Here is a 22,768-nt window from a genome sequence, read left to right on the forward strand (position 1 = left end):
ATAAACTCTACAAACACCTACTCAAAGCCCCTGTGCTCTGTTGTATGTAGGGTATAACCACCCTCTAGTCTTGCTTCCTTTCTCAGATGTTTTGTATCACCGTCCTCTTACTCTCCTATTGGATCAACTCAAGTTGCTGCCTAATTTGCCAATTCCTTTCTTTAAAATGGGGTTCTGATGGAAGGAAGTCGGCTATGTTTTTTTAAGTGTCCGTTAGGTAGGGATTTGAGTGAAAGTCTTCCATACGAGTATATCTATAGGTGGACCAGAATAAACCTGTAAACTTGAAAAGTGAGAGAGAGAGAGGTAGAGAATTAGAAGTGAGGCCGTAGAGGAGTGAAGAATCATAGGCCCAAAGTCAGTGCTTTTTGTGCCCTTGCGGGGGATGGTTTGGGTTCTGTCGAATAAGACGTGGGTAGAAATCTATTGCTTGAGATAGTGGAGATCTACAACCTAAAGACACAAGCCAATTTCAAGGTTTAAGGAAAAACTGAGGTCTAAACACCTACTGTGAAAGGTAGAGATGAAAGGGCTTTGAGGTCCTGATCACAGTGCAAATCTATAGTGCAACTTGCTCCGAACCCCAGCCTCTACTCTCTATGCCCCTCCCCTGCTTTATGTTTCTCCATTGCACTTATATGAAATCCTATTTCCAGGCTTTGGGTTATGAAATCAATTTAGTGCATTAAGACCAACATTTAAAAAAATGCTTTAAAATAGTTTTCAATTACAGTTGACATTTAGTGTTAGTTTCAGGTGTACTGCATAGTGGTTAGACATTTATATAACTTACAAAGTCATCACCCTGATAAGTGTAGTAACCCTTTGCTGACACCATACATAGTTATTACAATATTATCGACTAAATTTTCTATGCTGTACTTTACATCCCTGTGACTATTTGTAACTGCGAATTGGTACTTCTTAATCCCTTCTTTTTTTTTTCTTTTTTTTTTTTTTTTTTTACCCAGTTCTCCACAACCCTCTCACCTGGCAACCATCAGTTTGTTTTCTATGTCTACGAGTTTGTTTCTGTTTTGTTTGTTCATTTATTTTGTTTTTTAGATTCCACATATAAGTGAAATCATATGGTATTTGTCTTTCTCTGACTTATTTCACTTAGCATAATACCCTCTAGAAAACCGGCATTTAAAAAAATCTAAAGTAGAATAGCATATAATAGGAGAGAGTGAATTCAAGTTATAATGGTCTTAGTATTGTGAAACTGTTTTTTCAATTTCATATATGCGTAAATATAAGCATATCTGTATCTATGTACTTATATATGTACATACATTTGTAGGCCTCTATTTCTTATGTATATACATAAATACAAGTGTTTTTACTGAGTGACTGTGGAAAATATATTTCTTATTGTGAGAAATACTTATTCTTATTGTCAAAAAGGTTTACAAAACCCTGTTGTGTATTATGCATTTTTAAAAAATGTATAATTTAAGACATAAAAACCATGCTTTACCTCAATTGTATTTGGCACAGTACTGGGAGATAGAACAAATACCTAAGATAATGTAAACATGAGTCATGATATTTTGTTAGGCCAAACTGGAGGCAAACCATTAGGATGTAGGTAAAGTAAAGCTAAGGTCCTTATACAATAAGTATAAAGTTTTTGTAATTCTATAAGAGAAGGCTATTCTAATGGCAGTACATGGGATCAAGAACTAGAACAGTCAGTCCTAAATACAAAGCCCTGGGTCTACATACCTTCTTGAAAAAAAAAAATCTGTGGATGGTGGCCCAGGAATTTATATGTTTCAAAAGCTTCTCGGTGATAATCTGACAACTTTGAGAACCAGTGATGTAGGCTGGAGATGCCAATGGGTTTCACCTACTGTGAGGGAGGAGGTCTCCCATGAGAGGAATGCTAAGCATACAAACCTTTTTTTAAGCCTAACACTCCAAATGCAGTGCATTTCAGAATAATTCTACCTACTTTCTTTTACGCCTTCAATTATTCTATAGCAACACAACTCAGGGGAAGTCATTTAATTAAAGAACCATTATCTATCATTTCTTTTTTTTTAAATTAAAGTGTATTGGGGTGACAGGCAGTGGAGTTAATTTGCTTTCTAATCCCTCTCTATATAGATTATAACTCCCTAATCCTTTTCCTCCAAACCCCTTCTTTAATGGAACTCCTAATGTGAGTTGCATACATTTCTCAATTATATAATACATTGGTGCCTTTGTCTGAGACTCACTGTATTTTAACATTTGTGTGCATTTTAAAGTTAAATTCTGAAGGCTTTCTATGCACCCCACTTCCTAATTAACAGTGAACATAAAATGTTAGTGTGATAAATATTAACCATGCATAACAGGGAATATTCAGAATCAATCTAGGCTGCTTTTTTCCCTGTCCCTCCAAGGTAAGATTTATACTCTGCAAGATTTGGGAGAATGAATGTACAATTTGGACAAATACTTCCCTGAATACCAGTATTACTTAATGTAGTAATTATGGGATTTTTAAATGCCAATTAGTTTTGTTTCATTTGTATGAATTTATGAATATAATAAAACACTTTTGAAAAGCTAATCAAATAAAACAATCTAAGATTTAATTATCAGCTTTTTATACATTTTATGAACCAGATTGTCTCTATTGCCAAAATCACTTACATGACTTAGGAATCACAGACTCCTCTGAAATCTTTGATTTTGTTCTTAGAATGAAAATGATGTGTTTTTTTTTCATGTTTTATGTACTCACAGTTTTTTTAACAAGCATAAAAAAGTACAAAGAAAAAGTTTTAAACTAGTAAAATCTCTACAACTCATAAAATTGCTATTAATATTCTGGTAGATATTATATTTTTTTAGACATCTCAGTCCACCCGCTACACACACACACACACACACACACACACACACACACACACTCATACAAACACCTAGTTTTACATTAAAAATATTAATATATGACACTATTACTTGTGTTTTACGGCTAGGCATTATTTTCTGTCCACTTGTTTGTTGTTTTGGTTTTCGTATCAGTAAATAGATATATACATCATAGGTTACATGACACATATTTTTAAACTGATATCCTATTGATAGATATTAAGATTGGATCTTTTTTCCCCTCGCTTATGTGTTTAGTTAACATCCTTGCACGTGAATCATTTTGCACCTGTATGTTTATATTCTCAAGACAAATTTCTAGAAGTCTTGATTGCTCAGCCTGAAGGTAAATGTGTATTAATTGCCAAACTGCCCTCTAGTCCTGTTACCTGATTTGACTCTCTCACCAGCAGGATGATAGAGTGCTTTTTCCCCCCACACCTCCCTTATATTGGATTTCTTAAACATTGACAAATGACCGAAAAGTATGTCATTATTTAAAAATTTGCATCTCTTTGATTGTTAGTGAAGTTGTACATATTTCTAAGTGCTTATTGGCTATCCTTATTTCTTCTTTGATTAATTGCTTCAGTATTTTTATTGGGATAGTTGTTTTTTATTGACCTGTGGGATAGTTGTTTTTATTGAAAGGAGTCCTTTCAATATTGGGATATTGTTATTTGGACTCCACATTTGTCATTTGACTTTTAACTCTGTAAATAGTGATTTTTAAAGTAAATGCCATTTATTTTTTGTTTTTGTGTATAAAATTTTTGTCAAAAATGTATCACTATGTCATTATATAGTTTTAGGCTTTTGTATCATGGTTAAGAAAGACCTTTGTCCTTTCAGGATTGCATAAATACCCATATTTCCTGAAAATAATTTTAGGTTTTAATGTTTTTACATGGTAATCTTTGATCCGCCTGGGATCGATTTATTATTTTTTTACACTAAACTTTTTATTCCAAACTCTAACTCTATCACAGGGCCCTTGCATCACCTCTTTCCAATTCTTAGCATTTTTTTCTTTTTTTTTTTAAATTTCTTTTTAATCATAGTCGACGTACAATATTACATTAGTTTCAATATTTACATACCTTATGTAATGATCACCATAATAAGTCTAATAACCATATGTCATGGTACATACTTATTTCGATATTATTGATTATAATCCCTATGCTATACATTACATCCCCATGACTTACTTTATAACTGGAAGTTTGTACTTCTTAATTCCCTTCCTTATTTCCACTCATTCCCCCACCTCCCTCCCTCTGGCAACCATAAGTTTGCTCTTTGGATATATCATTTGCAAATATCTTCTCCCATTCTGTTGGTTGCCTTTTTGTCTTGTTGATGGTTTCCTTCACTGTGCAAAAATTTTAGTTTGAGTTAGTCCCATTTGTTTATTTTTGCTTTGGTTGCCTTTGTTTGCCTGAAGAGACATATCCAAAAAAAATTGCTAAGACTGATGTCAAAGAGTTTACTGCCTATGTTTTCTTATAGGAGTTTTATGGTTTCACGTCTTACCTTTACGTCTTTAATCCATTGTGAGTTTATTTTTGTGTATGGTGTAAGAAAGTGGCCTAGTTTTATTTTTGTGCATGTATCTGTCCAGTTTCCCCAGCACCATTTATTGAAGAGACTGTCTTTTTCTCATTGTATATTCTTGCCTCTTTTGTCATAGATTAATTAATTGACCATATAAGTAAGTGAGGGTTTGTTTCTGGGCTCTCTATTCTATTCCATTGATCTACATATGTTTCTGTTTTTGTGCCAGTAACATATTATTTTGATTAGTATAGCTTTGTAGTATAGTTTGAAATCAGGGAGTGTGATACCTCTAACTTTGTTCTTCTTTCTCAAGATTGCTTTGGCTATTTGGAGTCTTTTGTGACTCCATATAAATGTGAGGATTATATGCTCTAGTTCTGTGAAAAATGCCATTGACATTTTAATAGGATTTGCATTGAATCTGTAGATTGCTTTGGATAGTATGAACATTTTAATTAATTCTTCTAATTTATGAGCATGGTATATCCTTTCATTTATTTGTGTCCTCCTTAATTTCTTCTATCAGTCAATAGTTTTCAGAGTACAGATCTTTTACTTCCTGTTTAAATTTATTGCTAGGTGTATTATTCTTTCTGATGCAATTGTAAATGGGATTGTTTTCTTAATTTCTCTGTCTGATAGTATGGCATTTATTTTTGAGTAGGAAGAAAGATAAGCCAGTTTTATTTTTATCCTAATTGCTAGCCAGTTGTTAGGCTTCATGAATGTCTCTTTTATTACTGATTTAAAATGACTCATTTTCTTACATTAAATTTCCTGATATATTTGGATCTGTTCTATTCTATTGATCTGTCTATTTCTGGATAATTCTTATTGAGATTTTTTTTCCTGTGGCGTTTTACTATTTATAGGATAAGTATCCCTTAATTTTTTTCTTTTTCAGGTTTTCTGTCTATTTTTGCATATTTACTTGATGAAATTAAAAATCACTTGATCACACTAACCAACATCCTTCCTGGGTTTTCAACTGGAGTTATACAATATTTCTAGATTAATTAAGGAAAAATTGGCACTTTTATAATACCAGGTTTTCTTATTTTAAAAAAAGTATTTCCCCCATGGGTCCAAGCATTCTCTTAGGTCTTTCAGTAGCATTTTATGTTTGCTTCCTATAAGCTTAGCCATTTTAATAGATTTTTCTAGATATTTTAATTTTTTGATTTTTGTTGTGCATAGAATTATTTACTTTTATAATATTTTCTAATTGTTAATTTTTTAAAAAAAACTATTGAGTTTTGTTTATTTATTTTATTTCCAGACACTTTAATAAGCACTCATTTTTTCTAATCGTCTCTTGGTTGACTTTAGCCTTCACTCATTAAGAGGTACCCAGGAGACTGAAGAAGCAGATATAGCTCCCTTACTGGAGAATATGACTTGAGATCATTAGAGAACTTGGCATAAAATAGAAGTTTATGGAATATAATCTGTACATTCAGAAAGGACCAAATATGGGCCAATCCCACATCACTGAAATGTAATATAAGTCAGACTAAGTATGTTAGAATGAACCATGCTGTTCTTATGAGATTATTTAATATTCTGAGATGTCCTTAATCTCAATTAATTCATCTCTCAGGATTAATCTTTATGAATTCTATATTATTCATGTGAACTGGAGAAAGGCTGGATTTAATTAAGCCTGATGATAATATTTGAGTAAGGAAAACGTGAAGGATGGAAGGGAGAACTGAACTGATTTCTTCAAAAATAGAGTTCACCAGGTTATGAATTTTAGACCGGCTAATTTTTTTTTGGTATAACTTCACAAATGAAATGTAACTTGTTTTCTTGTCGTGAGTAATCCTATTTCCTCCTTCCAACAAACACCTGTTCTATAATAACTACCCACCATCCTGACCCCCTAGTTCAGTAGGTGTAAGATGGTCTGACATTGCCATCTGGTGGCTACCTGGGGAACTGTATGAACAAATCTTTTCCTGTTGGACCTGCAGCCTGGGTTGGTATCTTGGAGGCCAGATCCTGGTTTGGGAATAAGCCAGCTTATGCCTGTGGCTACAGCAAAAGAGAAGATAATCGAAGTCCCAGTCCTAACAAATTTGGCCTCGGTGAGCTGGGAAACAAGGAAGGAGCCAATGTCTACATCTACAGGAGCTGATAGACAGTTAAGGACTAGGTCCAAAAGGAGAGGTCTGCAAAGGACTTCCGGCTAGAGAGAGAGCTCCTGAACCAAAGCAAAGAAAGGGAGACTTTTGTTTTTCCCTTAGTGAACCATCTGCATTCAGTGTTGGGGCAGGGATCAGCTTAAGTGTGGTCTTCCAGTCAATTTGAACACCTTTTTTCAGGGGTTTCCGTGGTACTTTCTTTTTTTTTCCCTTAAAAATTTCCTCCCATAGCTAAAAACTCAGACAATTTTAGAAAATGCCACATAAGGCAAAGGCTACTTCACATTATCCTTCTCTTGCTTTCTCTTTTCACTTTCCCTCTCTCTTTCCTCTTCCTCCCTTCCTCCCTCCTTCTGACCTCCTTTTCTCTTTTCTCTTCCTTTTCAGCTCTTACTCTTGCGTTCTCAGGAAAACCTCTCTCTTTCTCATCATTCTATTGGGGAGCCAAAACATAATCCGAGTTACAGCTGATAAGCCTAAGGATGGTGCTTGTGGGTCAGTATTATCGAGGCAAAGGGAAAGCAGAGGTTGGGAAGCGAAGAACAGGCATCCTTGGACGGGATCAGGAGTCCTTTCAGCATTACCATGAGGCTGTCTTCTTGTTCAACCCGGACATGATTTTCCCGTGCCTGCATTCAAGAGTTTTGTGTGTTTTATTCGCTGCCATATCCCCAGCATTTAAAATAGCACCTGGCATCTAGAAGGAGCTCTATTAATGTTTGTTGAAGGAATGAATAAATAATCTTGATTAATAATCCAATCTGGCTTATTCCTTTTTACTGTATTTCAGTTATACCTTGTAAGTTTGCAATGATGCTAATTTTCATGGTGAAGGCATGGTTTTTGACTTTTGGGGACGATTTAAGCATAAGACATGAGGCTATTTCTAGCACAAAAATAATTATTTTCAAAATTTCAACCTACTAGCTGACAGACTTTCAGAAAATAACCTGTTGGTAAATTGGGGACTCTCTGTACCTTTCCTTTTCATGTTTCAAGAGTGTATCTTTTATATACATACATGAAGTATAAAAACAACAAAATGACCAGCTTTTACCTTAACTTCTCAAGTGCTCTTTGCATCCTCCCCAAAATAAAAGCCAAGACCATTAAATACAGAGGAGAAAACAGATTTGGAAAACTGAAAATGACAAGCATTTGGCAAATGTCTTACTGTATGTTTTCTGTTTGCTGAGTCTCTTTTGCATTATAAATCCTTGATAACAGACGGAGAAATGTTTATTCTCTATATAGAACTAAGCACAGAAAAAATGTGTTTACCTAATATTTTTTAGACCTGTACCCTTTCTTGTGAGCCTTCTCAAGAGAGGAGAGAGTGTTTCTCCGACATTACTCTCGTGTGAGAATCTTCTGGGGGTAAAACAAGGGTCACTTGCTATTGTCTATTCCAAAACCAGAGGGTTTCCTAAATATCTCACAAATCTCTGTGATCTTAAAGAAGTGCTTTCACTGCAATGCAGAGCCATTAAAATGAGTTAAAAGCTGAACTGAATTAAGACAGCTGAGCAGATCAGTGGGTGTGTAATATCAGACTGTGGTAGACCTTAGTTAATTGGTGAGGATGTGTCACAACATCCCACATCAGGCTTCACATTTTGTTCCTGGCTCATTTCGGTGGCAGTGGTCATAGGAGGGCGGATGTTTAATCTTCAGTTCATTGACTACATGCAATGTGAGAAGTTACCCGGTGTGAAAAGAGCATGAACTAGTATTACAGGCACAGTGCTCTTACTGAATCCTGGTAGCACCTCTAGCTAATTGTGTGACCAGGAATACAATAAGTAACTTCTCAGAGCCTTGGTTTACCTTTCTGAAAAATGGGAATAATGATGCCTACCTAGAAGGGCTATTGTGAGGAATGGAGCTACTAGGTATAAAGGCTAGCACGTAGCTGGAGGTACTTGCTAGTTGATGAGTTGTGATCACTGTAGTCACACGTTCTATTTCCATTTCTCCCCTAGGTACCTTGGGATCACGAGGCCACTGACGTATCCTGTGCGGCAGAATGGAAAATGCATGGCAAAAATGATCCTCTCCGTCTGGCTTCTTTCTGCCTCCATCACTTTACCCCCACTCTTTGGATGGGCTCAGAATGTAAATGACGACAAGGTGTGCCTGATCAGCCAGGATTTTGGCTACACGATTTATTCCACCGCAGTGGCATTTTATATCCCCATGTCCGTCATGCTTTTCATGTACTACCAGATTTACAAGGCCGCCAGGAAGAGCGCTGCCAAACACAAGTTCCCTGGCTTCCCACGCCTGCAGGAGCCGGACAGCATCATCTCCCTGAACGGCATGGTGAAGCTCCAGAAGGAGGTGGAGGAGTGTGCCAACCTTTCGAGACTCCTCAAACACGAAAGAAAAAACATCTCCATCTTTAAGAGGGAACAGAAAGCGGCCACCACCTTGGGGATCATTGTCGGGGCCTTCACCGTGTGCTGGCTGCCGTTTTTCCTCCTCTCCACAGCCAGACCCTTCATCTGTGGCACTGCCTGCAGCTGTATCCCGCTGTGGGTGGAGAGGACATTTCTGTGGCTGGGCTATGCAAACTCTCTCATTAACCCTTTTATATATGCCTTCTTCAACCGGGACCTGAGGACCACCTATCGCAGCCTGCTCCAGTGCCAGTACCGGAATATCAACCGGAAGCTCTCGGCTGCAGGCATGCATGAGGCCCTGAAGCTTGCCGAGAGGCCAGACAGGCCCGAGCTTGTGCTGTAAGGTCATTTATCACTATTTTCCTTTCATCCCCCCAACTGTTCTCTAGAACGTCTTGAATGAAACATGTCTCAGAAAGCTTCCTGCATTTGTAGCTGCCTTATATTCTACTAAGCATATTAGACTTGAATTTAGAATTCTATGGATTCCAGTCCTCTACCCAACAGCATTCTGAAAGCCAAAGATAGGTACTTAGTTGGTTTGGAAGCCGAGACTGATGTGCCGATGAGCTGCAGTTAATACGCTTGACGACAAAGAAAATGATGTTTCCCATCCTTTCTCCATTAATAACATCCAAATGATGTCCGTATATTTCTAATTACTGTAACATTATAATTTTCGTTGCTATTACTCTTACATCCAGTAAAACTTTTTTTGATGGCCTCAACCCTTACTGATAAAGAAAGCAGTTCACACAGATTGGAAGCTACAGAGCTTTTAGGAAGTGCTGCCTGCTTTCTTAGGAGTTGAGAACTGGTAGAGAGTTGTTGAGTTTGTCTAGGAGGCATTAATGACTTTCCAGGAAGCAGTTGCAATAGGGTGTTGGGATCTGAAAAAAGAGTGCAAAGGGCCAGTGGTGGTAAGGAAATGGACCCTTCCCATGTAACCCACTGTAATGACTTTAACATTGTAAAGAAGGTAGGAGACAGTATAGTAATTAGAGTTGTTAGCAGGTCAGATGAAGATTTTGCTTTAAATTTGAGGTAGAGGAGACATCGTCGTGATGGAAAGCTGAGGGGAAAGACACTGGAATGAGAAGATGGAAGGTGCTGGTGAGAGAGAGCCCATTAGTGTTGGGCATGTGAGAGGAGACGGCAGTCCTCTTCACTACACCTGGCAGGAGGGAATGGACCAGAGAACCATGGACCACTGTAGCTGACAGGGACCTTCCCAGTCATCTTGTCCAGCCAGACCCTTCATTTGACAGAAGTGAGATGGCCCTGTAAGCTCGTGGCACCAGTAGCTAGGTCTAGATTCCACATCATCTGAATCTTACTTCTATCTTGTTTTCATGCATTAGACTCCTTTGTGTGTAATAAAGGTGGCAAGGTCACCTCTGTGCTCCCAGGTATCTTGGGAACAGCCCTGCTCAAGGAGAGCACCAAAGTACCCTCAGGGATTACAATAGACTCCAGAGGCTCCAAATGTAGGCTACTCCCCCAAATGGCTCTGAACACTTCTAGGAACTCATCCTGTTCGCTAACTTCACTAGAATGAAGCAGGCAGAAACATCCCCTAGCAGGGATGAGGGAAACCAGAGATTGTTTTTTGGCCTGGGAACTCCAAGTTGTGGGACTACAGATAATGCTAGTTCTTGAACCTGGGTGTAGCTTCACAGGTATTCATTTTTACATCTGTTAGCTATCCTCTTTTGTACATAATGAAAGTGTTCAAATAAAAATGTTAAAAACAATTTTTTTTGAAGAATACAATTTTTGCTTCTAGAATATGCACTATGGCAAACCTGTATCCCCAGAGATCTTTCCAGGACTATAAGATTGTTACTGAATTGACCACTAGTGTTTGCTCACCAGATTGTAAGTTCCTTCAGAGAAGGAGCTGTGTCTTAGTTAGATTTCTATTTACAGATCTAGTACAGTGACTGGCACACAATAGATGATAAATAAAAGTGATAATGGCTAACAATTATTAAACACCTTTCACATGTTATACACCATTCTACTTGCAATGTTAGGTGCTTCTAGCATCCCCAATTTTCTGAAGAATAACTGAAGCTCAGGGACATAAAGTAACTTACCTAAGGTCACATAGCCCCTAAGTGGTAGATGTACAAATTACCCCAGTGCAACTGTATTTGTCCAATGATTTCAGTCTGTAGTCAGTGAAGAACTATGGAATGTTTTTGAGCTGGCTGGGAATTGTAGCCATCAGCTGTCTAAAAAGACCATTACAAAAATCTGTTAGTAGAAGTAAGTTAAGTTTGTTAGACTTAGTGGTGTGTGGCAGGACACCTTCTTGACAGAGTTTTGGTAGTTTCTCAGATGGAGGAAGTAAGGAAAGTATATTCATAGAGTTTTAGGGCTTGTGCTGGGTGACGTGAGGGTGGGGAGCTGGAGAGGACTGGGCAGTGTTTATGATATAGTAGCTTCGGATTGGTGGGCGCAGCTCAGTGAGGGCCTTAAAACCAGGATTAGCAAGCAAACTATTAGTCTTGCAAAGTAAGCTGTACTGTTGGTGTGGAGTCTTCTTTTGGAAGCAACTATTTCCTGGGATAAATAGCTGGATGATTCTGCCTAGTCCCAGAGCTGTTTAGCACAGGAACAGGAGAGCATGTTGGTTTCGGTTCTCAGGAGTAACATGCTGAGACGTGGGTTGAGGAAAGTCTGTCTGGCAGCAGTGGGAAGGGCAGTTAAAATAGAAAGTCTCATGGCAGAGAGTCCAGTTAAGCAGCCAGTGTAGAAACTAGGAAGGAACAAAGGAGATCTTGAACTAGAGAACACCCCTGTTTTGTACGCCTCCTATACAGTCACAGAACTGGAGAGTAATTTTATTGATTTTTTTAGATAATATTTCACACAATTCAGATAGTTCACAAAATACAAAATGTTCAAATGTCACACAAATAGGTTCTCCAGTTTAAAATAATAATATGCCCCATGTATTGAAGATTCACTCTCGGGCACTATGCTGAGACTTCATGTGAATTATATCACTTAATCCTTAAAACTATGAGAAGTTGGTTTTCTTCATCTCTGTTCTGAAGATGACAAAACAAGGGCTTGGGAGCTCAAATAATTTTCCCAAAGTCATACATATAGAGAGTGATAGAGCTGGATTTGACCCAGGAAATCTGTGTGTTGAGAAGTGCGTTTAACTTCCGTGCTACTGTGTCTTTTATAAAAGTAAATCAGCTAACGTAGCTTACAAGGATATTTACCTCTGTGTCTTTAGCTAGTGTGGACACTTGGGTATTGTTTTCCGGTTAGTCTAAGACAGCAAACTGTTAAGCTGTGAAGGGCCAGATAGTAAATACTTCAGGCGTTGATGGCTGTAGGTCTCTATTGAAACTCCTCACTCTGTCTTAGTAGTGAGAAAGCAATCACCAAATGAGTACGTAAGACTTTGTTTACAAAAACAGGTGGACAGCTGGATTTGGCCTACAGGTCATGTTTGCTATCCTCTGGTCTAAGAAAATGACTGTCCCGTCATTACATCTCTCTGTGTTTGAATTTATAGTTATTGATTGTACTTAAAATTATAGAATATTAAAATCATTTCAGATGATTGGCCTAAATACCCATTAACTTTTAAGAAATTTCTAAGAGAGAGTTGCAATAGGTGATATTTAAAACATTCTATACCAGGAAGCTTTCCAGTCAGTTCCAATGTGGGAAGACGCCTTTTTAAATTCTTGTTCATAACTGTGCCATCATTGAGGAGGATGCAGAAAATGCACGCTGCCTTTTCTGTCCTAGTGCACATATTCCTAATGGACAGACCGTACACAAACACACACATATGCACATTCACCCTTTTTGTAATGAGAGCAAATGGAAGGGGAAGACAGGAAAGGCTCTACGATTCAAAGGAGAGGAAAGTAATTCGGAGCTTACCCTCACCCGATCCAGGAAGACTTCCTGAAGGATATGTCTGTGAAGGTGGTCAAAGCATTTGTAACGAAAGGAGTGTAGAAATGGTTCTCCAGGTGAAGGGGACATTTCACGTAGAGGCACCCTTATGCAACGGAGAGTCTGGCTGAAGCTAAGTATTGGGTGGGGGAAGATTTGGATATCACAATGGAAAGGTAGAATAAAATTAAATTATGAAGGGTCTTCTATTCCAGCCTCAAGAATTTGAGATTTTAGTGTAGACAAGTTGTTCTCAACCAGGGGTGATTTTGCCCCCAAGGAACATTTGACAAGTCTGGAAATGTTTTTGGTTATTACAGCTGGGGGAGGGGAGTACCTACTGGCATATAGTGGGAAGAAGCTGGGGATGCTGCTAAATGCCCTGTAATACACAGACAGCTCCCCACAAAAGAATTACCTGGCCCAAAATGTCTATAATGCTAAAGTTGAGAAACGCTAGTGTGGACAGTAGTAATCCATTGATTCTCTGCAAATAGGAGAATGGAATTATTGAAGCGATGAAGACTGATTCAGTGGCACCATGTGGGACGAATCAGAAGTTGGAGGCTGGACGTAGACTGTCTTCAATGGCTAGTTTTCTCCAGAAACATTTGAGGGCCTACTATGTACAAGGCACGGTGCCAGGCATGGCCAGGGATGGAAAGATGAATAAGTGACAGTTCTTGCCTCTGGAATCGCATGGTCCAGTGGGCCGAGATGGCAGTAGATGTGGTCTGGTGGTAGCTAGTAAAAGACTAGTGACCAAAATACCACACACAGTTCACACTTTGCACAGTTACATTTAAGTAAACACGAGTTGGGTAACCCCAAACAACTCGTAACTCGACTGGAGTCTCTAAAAAAATGACATGGTGTCCAACCCATTGCTCACAGCAAACCTTCATAGAAGCCTTTGTTCCCCACCCATCTCTCCGATGCTCATATTTCTTGGGCCATCCTAGACACAAAGCGCTCTTCCTGCGAATCTCACCAGCCCTGTTCTCCCACTCTGGATGCTTAGGTTCTAGTCTCTTTTTCTTTCCCCCCAACTGCATTCTTGGCTCTAGTGTTTTTCTCCTGCATCATAGTTTTCTTCCTGTATAAACAGTCTACTAGACTGTGTATTGCTACTTCCAAATATTTACCCACTTCTTCCCATTTTCTTTATCAGCAAGAGGCTCAGGTGTCTAGCAGGTGCTTAGGAATCTTCCCTGGGATACGGAAGGACTAGAGGGCAAAGGCCATGACTACTTCACTGGTAATTTTAATCCACTATCTTTAACCTTTGTCCTCTTTTCACAAGTATTCAAATACCGATAATATAAAATCAAATGTGATATAAGCAGGGATTTTTTTTCCTTTTTGTTGACTTTATGGATTTTTTTTTGAATTGCCTAAATTGCTATTAAATGTCATATTTTGATGACTTTCGTTCTTTGACACCATATTGTGAGCAATATTGAAAAGCAGTTTCTAAACTACTTCCATATAAAAGACTTTCATGAAATTGTTTTGAAGTAGCTCTTCCTTTCCCGCTCCCTTCTTCTCTTTGGTGATGTATTGTCTTTCTCTTCCAAGAGCCTCTTATGATCCCTGTCGATCACAGTGGTTAATCATAGCGGAGTAACCTTGGGTTCCTGCCGTGAATTCTGTCAACATGCTGCTCCAGGGTTTGTGCTGAAGCTTTGGAGTTCAGGGACATTCTACCTTTTCTTTATGGAAACCAGTGATTAGAAAAATCAAACGAAATGGGTCCCAGTAGGAACTGGGAAGAAGTATCAAGGCCCCTGAAACTTTAGGTTTCTGTGGTGGGATGTTGCCTTAAAGACAGAAATATACCAAAAAGTTTGCTATTTCATCGATGATTTCCCCCCCACAGTAGTATTTTCCTCATCCTTAACTAGCCGGAATTTGCACTTTATTTTTATTAAATAATCAATGCGTAATAATAATAGCTTTTTTACTTCATGCTTTACAGTTCTCTATATTTTAATTTTGTGACATCTCGTTAAATGACAGGCAATTAACCTCTCGTGAGTTTTCAAAAAAAAAATTGTTTTTGTTTTCTAAGTAGAGAGTAAATACACATAGCACAAAGTAAAATCAAGCAGTACAGATGGGTATAGAAGAAAAATAAGCCTTGGGGGGATGTCTCAGGAAGAAAATATCTGTGGTGGACATCATGAAGGAGGTGATCATTGGGGTGGGTCTTGAATAAAGAGTAGAATTTTAATAAGGGATGTGAGGGACGGAGGTGGGGTTGGGGTTTGTCAAAGCAAAGGTGAGAGTATGGACGGCAGCACACAGGTTTGGATGCGGTAGGTAAGGAACCTGGGGCATGTCTCCAGCAGAACTTGGAAGCTGGGTTGAGTGGGGGTCATCACAGAGGGCCAGGTGGCTGTGTGGGTGGGAGGAGAGATGAAGGCCTTTGAGCCGGAGTGAGACCAGGACTGCAGTGTAAATAAGGGTTCACAGCGGGAGAAGGGAGATGGGTTAGGAGACCAATGTGAAAGTAAGGTTTCCTGTCAGGAAGGCCCACCCTGGAGGGTGGCATCGAGACTTGGAAAGAGGCCAAGGATGTCTGGACGTTTGGAAGTTGACTAGCAGGTGGGTGGTGAGGAAAGGGAGACGTCCGAGGTGGCCCTGTGGCTCGAGGCCTGAGGGATTCAGTACAGTGCCTGGGCTGCTGAGAGCTGCAGATGAAGTACGGTCTCCTCTGTGCTGAGAAGAGGCAGGGCCCCTGCTAGGAATTAGTGTGGAGCGCTGTCGGCGACACAACCCGTTTTCAGAACCTGCTCTCAGATACCCAGGAGCCTGGAGCCGTGGACCTGAGCTGAGACGTGGCCTCAGGCGTCATTGTGTGAGGTGAGGGACAAAGCGAGAGATGGTGTCTGGTGGAGAAACCGATCCTGTTATCGGGAAAACCTGTTTTTGGAGTCTTCGTAGCCAAATGAGGGGGCACTTTCAATGGGATGGGGAGGCAGAGGCTGGGGGTGTAGTGGCAGGCCCTGGAACCTCATAGACCTAGCTGTCAAGTATAAGCATGTACCGTGGTTTGGTAAGTTGAGTCCTGTGAAGGTACAGAGTTAGGGGAGTGTGGATCTACTGTCTTTCCACGAAAATAAGACCTAACCGGAAAATAAGCCCTAGCATGATTTTTCAGGATGACATTCCTTGAACAGAAGCTCTAATGCATTTTTTAGAGCAAAAATTAATATAAGACCCAGTCTATTTTTAGGGAAACATGGTAGATGGAAGGTGCTCTACACCAGGGAGAAAAAGGCTCTTCCGTTGGTCTCAGCCGTTGGTCAAGACTTCACCCATGACTCCACCCATGACTCATGCTACTTCTGTGAATCTGGGAGGAAGGAAGTGTGGGTGGTGGTGTTTCCTGGTCTCTGCGCACATGGCTTACTATAATGCAACCTCAAGGTTTCCAGGAGAGACCATTTGTCATTAGTAGTCACCATTATTCTTTTCAAGGAGGGCAAGTGCAGTAGTAGTTTGCAAGGATTTTTGAGAGTGGAGCCATTTTTGGCTACAGCTGTATTTATACAAGCGAATTTCTAAATGGGGTATCTGGGGCTGATTTGCAAATAAATGAAGGCCCTGGCAACTTGTAAAAGTTACAAAATCTACGAAAAAAGTCACAGCCCTTTTTCTTTCCCTTTAGAGATGCTCGTAACCCCTTAGGAGCCACAAATGATTCAAATTACTAAATGCTGTCAAAATTAAATCCACCCACCTCAAAACACTCAACATTTATGGTTCTGCTAAAGCATTTTTTTGTCTTCTTTCTCTCTCTTTATAGACAAAACTCTGACTACTGTAGAAAAAAAAGTCATGATTCATGATCAAAAGCGAAATCGTGGAGACAACAAAAACAAGGCAAGACAGAGTTGGCGACAGAAGGAAATCATTTGCTGAAACTATGGAACGTGGCTTCTGTCCTTTCTTGGGAGGGCTCAGATGTGACAAGCAGGGTGACCTCTTGTACAAAGTATATTATGAGGGAGATGGTGACCTCCTTTTTTTCCTGTGGATCAGTGCTATTGTGTGCAATTGAAAATAGCCCTCAGTTAAAGACAGCCAGATCAGCTCAGCTGTAAGCAGTCGAACAGGGCTGAATGCCAGAAAGCAAACCGTTTCTGGTGCTTTGCGTATGTCCAAGTCCATGCAAGTGGCAGTGAGTTCCAGTGTGCGCTTCCCATGCTTCCAAGTCTAGGCATTGTGGTGAATATCCAGGAATCGTTCATGAGGCAGAATTTCTTTTGTTGTAGGACAGAAGGGTGTTTTTCTAAGCTAACTGCAGTCAGCATAGTGTTGAATATGTTGCATGTCTGTGTTAGAAAACAGAATCCCGCCATCAGCTCATACAAATGATTTCCCAGAGCAGTGTCTGTTTTAAGCTTCTGTCAAACAGTTTGGCTTTTCTGCAGGGTCCCTGTGACTTTCCCACCAACGTACTTTCTTTGTTAACTCACTTACTGTTATGGTATAACTCAGGAACAGATCTCAGGATGGAGACGATCATAAAACTGGAATAAAGCTTTTCCTGGGCTCACACTTCTTCCAAGCAGTCCTGAGACGTGAGAGAGATTCCTTCCCTGAGGATTTCTACCAGGATGAAGAGTGAGTGCCACCTTCCTGCTCTGTAGGCTAACGTGGGTGTCGGCACTAAACGGACTCTCATTCCCCCCGGGTGCAGTGGGCGCACAGGCTGGCTCATTACTGTGTGTCTGGGGGAGGAAGTAGGGGAATAGTGGGCTTTCCATGAAAGGCGATACTTCTGGAGGTGAAGCATCAGTACGTCAGTTCTTGTTGAGTAGCACTGTGTTCAACTGAATTGTGTGAACCGGAGGTCACCTGGGCCACTCTTGGTAAACACTCCCGAATACCATTCTGTTCCTTCTGGAAGACTCATTGTTGTGTTCTCTGTATCTTAAATCAAATGTGTGCCTGGGCAATTCTGTTCTCCTCCCCTCTCCCTCCCCAAAGTGGTAGGCATTAGGGCAGACGAGGAAACAGAAGAGGACAGCATTTTTTTTTTTTTTCAGTTGAACTGTGTAATGTTATGAGCTAAGGAGACAGGAAGACAGGAGATGAGAAAAGAAGAGTACCTCTAAGGGGGAAAAAATGAACGCAAACCTTCATTTGATAAAAGAGAACTGAAAGAGAATACTATTTTCCTACCATAAATGTAGCTGTTCCCTCACAGGATAACGTGGAATTCCAATGTGGATTATGGATTTTTTCCAACTTTCGCTGACATTGCTTCTTATCAGATACAGGGAAGGGTCTGCCTTTCCTGAAAGGGGAGGTGGGCCTGTCCTTTGAGACAAAGCTTGTACAAATTCCTGAACCGCAGATTTGCAAAAGTGACTGTATATACTTATACTCATAATTTAAATGGTTAATTCTGGTCAGATAAATGTTGTTAAATTTGAAAATGTTTTATTACTTTACATCAAATAAAGTTTATTTATAGCTGTAATAAAGCAACGTAAGTAATGATTTTTAATTGAAGGTCTGGTGTCATAAATGTTGGCTATGTAGAATGGCAGAAGGGCAAGCTTTATATATTTGCTAAATTCTAACAGGTAATCAAGACAGTTCTGTAATTAATTGCATTTCACTGTGAGGATTCATCCGTTTTGTAAATTTTTTAAGAATGAGCATTCATTTCTGATTGATGAACGTTTATTGAACTCCTGCTATATTCAGCACTGTGGACAACGAAGGAACCAAGAGGGGTAAAGCAAATTCTTACTTTTAAGGAGTTTGCCTTCAGGTACAAGGCAGACATTTCTCCATATAGTGTAGTAAGTGTCATAGCAGTTTGCAAAGAGGGACAATTTTTTTTTTCCTGTTCAAAAGTCAGGCATTATGGTTAATTGGATTGATCAAGGTTTCCAAATGTATTTTTCAAATTATTTTATTAGGACCTTAGTTATTCAAATTGGGTCTTTATCCCACCTGATTTGAATACCTGATTATGGAACTCAGGTCCATTCTGGCTACCAGGGCTGGGCACTGTTCACTGCTCTTTACATGTGTGACAGCCAAATGAAAGGAAAAGGTAGAAATTGAATGAGAAAAATATCAAACAATTTATAATACCATTTCACATATGACATAAATTGTGGCAAAGGGACAGCTTTTGTTTTAACTAAGAATTGGGAAAATCACTGAAATAAACATTTTACATATATTTTCTGTCTGTTCATCAAGAATGACTATTATGACTAATGTCTCATCTCAATCTAGGATGTTAGCTATCATTTTCTGGAAAGGCTGAGTATTTGGAAACCATGTTTAGGGAGTAAAGTATTTGTAAGAGCTAATGACTGTTGCCTTGTTGTTTAGTTTTAGTCTGTAAATATTAAACCAGAGGCACTCATAGAGTTCCTAGGTTTTCTGGAAACTTTTGTAATTCTTAAAGCATTTAACATGGTGTCATGTGCTTGAGATGCTTATATATGTTTTTGGTGATTATGTTTTCATGCAATTTTATTAGATCATCAATTTCAGTCATGAGATTAGTAATAAGGATAGAAAATTCAGGCAATTTTTCAAATAGTTTATGCTAATATAATATTCTGAATTGCCATCTGGAGATGGTGAGAATTTTCCTTTCAGCATTTTGATTGTCAACCGAATTCTCAATTTAATGGACATAATTGTTTACAAATCCTGCATTTTTAAACAGTCCATGCCCCTTCCCATCTCAGGACCTTCACATGCTTTCCCTTCCTGCCTGGAATATTCTTCCTGTTCTCAGTTATTTGTTTAATGTATGTCTTCATCATTGTTTAGGAATTCTTCAGGGGCAGGGACCATGTCTGCTTTCCTCACCAATATGTTCAGCACCTCACACCTCATATAGTAGGTGTATAATAAATATTTTTTAATAAGAGGGGAGAAAGGAAAGAAGGAGGGAGGGATGGAAGGACTTGGAAAGGGAAGGAGGAAGGCCAGCGTTGACTTGACACCCTTTCTAATTTTCAGATGAGGAAATTGAGGAGACTTGGATTGATGAAGTGACACGTGCAATGAGTGGGAGAGACGGACGGAGTAGGAATTAAGCTCTCCTGCATGCCCTTAGGGCAGGCCCTCCACTCCACAGTGCCGCTACTTTTGCATGAGTTTCTCATATCAAGAGAACAACCTTTTCTTAATTTTCTGCACTAGTGGAGCAGAGCTGTGTATGTGTTATGGCCCATATGCTGAAACTTGTTTATCTACAGCTAGCCAGATGGTCCCTAACAGCACACAAAGAATCCATTTGGAAACTTTCAGAGGGTCAGCACATTTTGAAACCACTAGGAGTGATGCATATTGTGATGTCATTCCTTACAGTAAGCAGTGTAAATCAAAACTGGGAGACCTTGTTAGATAATACGTGTGAAACATGCAGACCTTGAGCACCAACTCAGGGGATCTAGTTCCCAGAGACAGACGCTTATTTAATTGGATCTTTTTTTAAACTTGCTTTGTCTACACTTTCTCTGGAGAAAGAAGGTAATTTCTTAAAGTATTTTGCTTTTCAGGCTCCTGCTGGCTAAAAAAATAAAACAAAATATACAAAACAAAACCCTGCTTAGGCAATACAAGTAAGAGATGTGATGTGATGTGAATAAAAATGTAAAAGCAAAATTTACTGTGGCTAATCTGAAGCAGAAAGGGAGAAAAGTTGACAACTGTCAGAAATCGATTTGTACATAACAGTTATGTTGGGCATTTGGCTTTTTTTTAAAAAAAACAAAACCTGAACTGAAGGAATTAAGACATCTTGTAACTATGGCTTCCTGGACAGACACACATGAAATCTTAGATTCTATTCAAACTATAGAATTATGCTCAGAAATTATGGAACAAGAGTAAGCTAATGGACAAGGAATAGTCAAGCTATTGCAAAGCAATTGTAACGCAATGAAAACCTAATTCATGCTTCTTCCTCTAAGAATTTCACTGATTCATCTATTCACTCATTAATTCAAACAAATATCTTTATATCAAAGACTAAAACACTACAACCCAGTGGTGAGTAACACAGAAATGATCTCCATTCTTGTGAAGCTAAAAGTCTAGCAAGGCAGCTGAACATTACACAAATGATTATAATAAGATGTGATATATGTTAATGAGGCAAGCACAAGGAAGTTCAGAAACGCACGCTTCAATATATTGATACAAATATAAATGTTTAAATCTCAGCAGAGGAGACCGTGATGATCCAAAATAGCAGATGGTAAAGAATATCTAGAGTTTATCTTTGATGTGTATTATGTAATGTATTTGGTGCCAAATTACTTTTCTTAATTACATTTTGATTAGGCTATTATTAAAATGCTTTTTATTCTTCAACCCCACACTGTCTCACAGTGGGAGAGACAGTGCAGAGCTACAATGAGAGGCAGCAGAACGTAAGCTGTAAATACAAAATTTTGTCCTGGATAATTTACAAAGTGAATAATTCACATGTAAGAAAGAGGTGGCACTGTATCCATGGAGAATTAACAGAGCTAGAGAATTTCATGGATGATCTAGTACAGCCCCCTGTTGTTTAGCAGGTGAAAAGATGCTAAATTAGAGCTCTGTTTTATTTGAATTTGTTTAAAGGAGTGTGATATAGAGCAGTGTTTGCAAACTATCTTTGGTGAAGATTTTTTTTTTTTAATCTGTTGCATAGCTAGCTATGTCTTTGGAAAATATAATAAAAATGAATTATAAGAAAAGTGAAAAAAACGTACAAAATGTAAGTCCAGTTTTTTTTTTCTGTTTAGGTTCAATAGACATAAAATTACATTTCAATAAATATGGTCAGGACAAACATAACATGTAGAAAAAGAAAAGAATCACAAAACGCTGACTGTTGTCCACCAAGGGTGTGCTGTTTATTAGGGAAAACCTAGCAGTTCCCAGGCTGAGAAAGGACTGGGGCATCATCATTACATGTGCCGGACTACACGCATGCTAGGCTCTTCCCCAGCATGCTGTGATGAGCGTGATGTAGATAGGGAGGGTGAGGACTGACTGTAGGAACAGCTTGTCTCTGGGAACTACACCTGAAGCAGGAGTGTGCAGAGAAGTTCCTGGCAGTCATGAGTCGGAGCCTTTTAAATAACTGAACTTGCCCCCTGTGTTTCTGTTCTTCAGTTATCTACAATTAAATGGAATCCAGGATGCTGACCTGGAGGCCCCGAAAGGCATTTCATTTTTAGAATGATTACATTAACTAAATGGTTCTTAAGGCAAAGAGACTACATTTTGACAGTGTCAGAGCTTGAAGGTGAAAGGTTGTGATAGTCTATCCAGTAACCATACCACCTTCTGTCTTAAAATCAGTGTTTTCTAAAGACACTCTGAATAAGACTTATCTAAGGAACTTGTTAAATGTGACGATGCCTGGGCCCTATTTCTAGAAATTCATTTTGTCCTAGCGTGGGGGGTGGGGGGGCGAAAAGGGCTTTTTAACCAGCCTGCATGATTCTGATACAGCTGATCGGGGTCCCAAATGTGGAGAATTGCTGTTACGAAACATGCTGGCAAAGTGAATTATCTGGCTGATTCTGTGCTATTAGTGTAGAAAGGCATGATTAATATGAAATAATATCTAAAGCATTTGTATATAGTTATAGAATCTTGTCAGAGACACATACAGCATGCTCACAAATTCTTACATTCCATTTTGTACTCAGCATTTACTGTTGGTACCCAAAATCCAGCAAGCTCGTGGGAGAAAATAATCCACAAATCACCTTAGTTTTTAACTTTATATATATATAAAGTTAACATTTTAACTTCATATTTATAAAGTTAATATTTTAACTTTATATTTATAAAGTCTTCAAAGACATA

The 22,768-nt window shown here is 38.9% G+C and overlaps 1 protein-coding gene across 1 annotated transcript in view; it reads left to right on the plus strand.

Annotated features, from left to right (window-relative positions):
• Positions 1 to 18,405, plus strand: part of HTR7 (5-hydroxytryptamine receptor 7) — an 81,035-nt gene extending 62,630 nt beyond the window's left edge. Inside the window, exons 2-3 of the mRNA XM_019739117.2 lie at positions 8,558 to 9,316; positions 16,719 to 18,405. Of these exons, the coding sequence (XP_019594676.2) occupies positions 8,558 to 9,316; positions 16,719 to 16,761 (802 nt within the window). The 3' untranslated portion in view covers positions 16,762 to 18,405. The remainder of the gene's footprint in view (positions 1 to 8,557; positions 9,317 to 16,718) is intronic.
• The last annotated feature ends 4,363 nt before the right edge of the window (positions 18,406 to 22,768 follow it).

The sequence above is a fragment of the Rhinolophus sinicus genome, linkage group LG07, assembly GCF_036562045.2.
Source record: "Rhinolophus sinicus isolate RSC01 linkage group LG07, ASM3656204v1, whole genome shotgun sequence".
NCBI lineage: Eukaryota > Metazoa > Chordata > Mammalia > Chiroptera > Rhinolophidae > Rhinolophus > Rhinolophus sinicus.